The following is a 2,500-nucleotide window of genomic DNA, read 5'->3' as shown; positions in this document are numbered from 1 at the left end:
GTATTTTAAAACTGTCTTCATAGCGGAAATAGTGAAATACATTATAACATGGATAGCTCGAACGCGTCGGGACTGGCTTCGGTAGTTCGAGGGATATCTTACAAAGATGAAGAAAAGAAAAAAATAACCCTAAAAATGGGACCACAGGCACAGTTCGACGAATGCATGATTTCGAGTCTTCTGTGTTTGACCTATCTATCCGTGTTATACCGTACAAAATACATTTTTAGTGCCAACCATTTAGGCAATGTTATAAGAAAGGCCTCGTATAGAATAATCCGAACACACAGGGCATCTCAAATAGCAAACCTTTGCCTTTGCATGACGAGTAAAGAGAATGAAGCGAAAGTTGTTTTTGTTTTATTTCTTGTTTTTTGCGTCCATTTTTAAAAAATGATGGGACGGGGATCCAGATCTACATGCACACAGAATGAGAATGAGTTGATTGCACAACATATATGCTGCCAAAAACACAAAAGTGCAGAAAAGGCTGCAAGAATGCTTTACACATAAAAATCAAATGTAAAACAAAGTAAACAAAGAGTAGTACTGACATGTTTCCTATGTTCCAACTCCTTTTTTGGGGGCTGAGGAGTGGACGCATTATAATTAGTAATACGTGATTGGTAATAAAAAAGAAGCAGCAAACATAAAAGACTCACCAAAAATAAGATCTTGCGGAGGTGCTCACTTCAAATTATTACTTTCCGATAGCTACTGGTGAGGCGTCAAAATGCTAGTAATTTTACACTTTTGTCGATGCACTTTCTGCCCCAGAATTCTTGTCTTCTCTCTTTCACTTTGTAACTTTTGCACAGTCTCTGCAAGTTTTTCCTTTGTAATTCGCAGATGTTCCTCTACACTTTGATAGCTGTATGTGTGGTCCATGCAACTGTATTTTGGAAGCCGTGGCGATGAAGCACATGATGTTGAGGGTGAAGGGAAGGGCCTTTCCTTCGGTGGTGGACGTTTACGAGAAGGAGTTGGTTGCTTGTAGCTAGGGTAATTTGGAAAAATAGTTGGAACTGCATCGTCCTTGAGGCATTTAACCAGTGTTCCATCTTTGAAATCCGCTGGTTTGAAGTGGGTTGAACATACTCTATCGTACAATGATGGCTGCCAGGGCTTGCCATTAACGTCTTCTCTGCTGATGTTTTTGATCCACTGCTGTTTCCTTGCAAGGTCTTTCATAGGAAACCTTCAATGATAAGAGAAAAGAAAACACCGTTGTTACCAAAATGAACAGAAAAATGTGATAAGACACAGAATCAGGAGCTCATCAATTTTAGGGCATGGAGAGTTATTCAATTGGTATAACATAACATTAAAGCTTGTTCATTTCTCTTGCTTTTGGCTTAAATATATCCTAAAAAGAAGTCGTTATTACTTTCTACTGAAGGAGATGGAGTCGCCTGTTGTCAGAGGCAGTAAAATTAGGGTGTAGATAACCGCCTAAGTTTGATGACTGCAAATTTACATCTTTTGTGCCTTTGTTGATCAACTTTTCCAGTAAAATCCCCCAAAAATATATTTTTTGAATAGACAATAATAAAAGGTACTGAACCTGAAAATTATAAATTGATAAAAATTGCCAAACGGTAGAAAAAAAAGCTTGTTTCTTCAATTTCCCTAGATTTCGACGAGCACCTGATTTCTCCCCTCACAAATAATCTTTTTACTGGTACACTCAGTTTCAAAATGTATTTTTTAAAATTTAATTGGATTCAATCTTCTTCTATACCAGAAGCAGAACATTTTTATCATGATTATTGTGTGAAATGGTTTTTGCTCAAACTGTCAACACAATGTTATGAAAATCCTTCTCTACTCATTTTTAGTGATTACAAAGCTTTCTCAAGATATATGCCACAGCCCCGATGCATTGGCTAACCCCTGCACGTTTTATTTTATTTTTTTAAATACGAGGGGCATACGAAAAGTTTTTAACCTGATAATGAAGGACAAAGGAAAGCTGGGTAAGATTGTACTTTACCGTACCACTGGTTGGAACTACTTTCACTATGGCGCCCCTAGTGCCTAGTGGTCCGCTGTTCTTCCTTTCCGAGCTCCCCTACTCACTCCTCTACTCAGTTTTCTACATCCTCACCCCTCGACTGCCAACAACCGACTGACGTCTCTTAACAGGTTTTTCAGTCATCATGACCATGCCAGCGTGCCCTTTGACCCACGACCCTGACACCTTGAGGCTAATTGCTCAATCTAAACACGAGGTCCACTATATAAATTTGCTCGCGACTGCTAGGCTTGGCCTACTCCTGGTCCGGCAAAGTAGAATGGAGGGCGAGAGATGTGCACAAGAGCTCATTTGCATAATCACAACCCCCTCGGCCCTGCTCGTGACTTAGCGAGTGCTGCGAAGCAAGGCTCAGCCTGTTCCAACTCTAATTAGATCTACCCCGATTGTCCACAGCTCTATGGTCCGCTCATGTTATTGTTTATATGTTTCCACGTGTTTTTTAAATTATTGTTGCCAGGGGTG

General features: G+C 39.8%; 1 protein-coding gene across 1 annotated transcript in view; it reads right to left on the bottom strand.

The window, feature by feature from the left end:
• Positions 1 to 495: 495 nt before the first annotated feature.
• Positions 496 to 2,500, bottom strand: part of LOC101860879 (THAP domain-containing protein 1) — a 9,461-nt gene continuing 7,456 nt past the window's right edge. The window contains exon 2 of the mRNA XM_005094424.3: positions 496 to 1,198. Coding sequence (XP_005094481.1) covers positions 715 to 1,198 — 484 coding nt within the window. The 3' untranslated portion in view covers positions 496 to 714. The remainder of the gene's footprint in view (positions 1,199 to 2,500) is intronic.

This window comes from Aplysia californica, unplaced genomic scaffold, assembly GCF_000002075.1.
Source record: "Aplysia californica isolate F4 #8 unplaced genomic scaffold, AplCal3.0 scaffold00081, whole genome shotgun sequence".
NCBI classification, from domain to species: domain Eukaryota; kingdom Metazoa; phylum Mollusca; class Gastropoda; order Aplysiida; family Aplysiidae; genus Aplysia; species Aplysia californica.
This window is presented reverse-complemented; position numbering and strand designations above follow the sequence as displayed.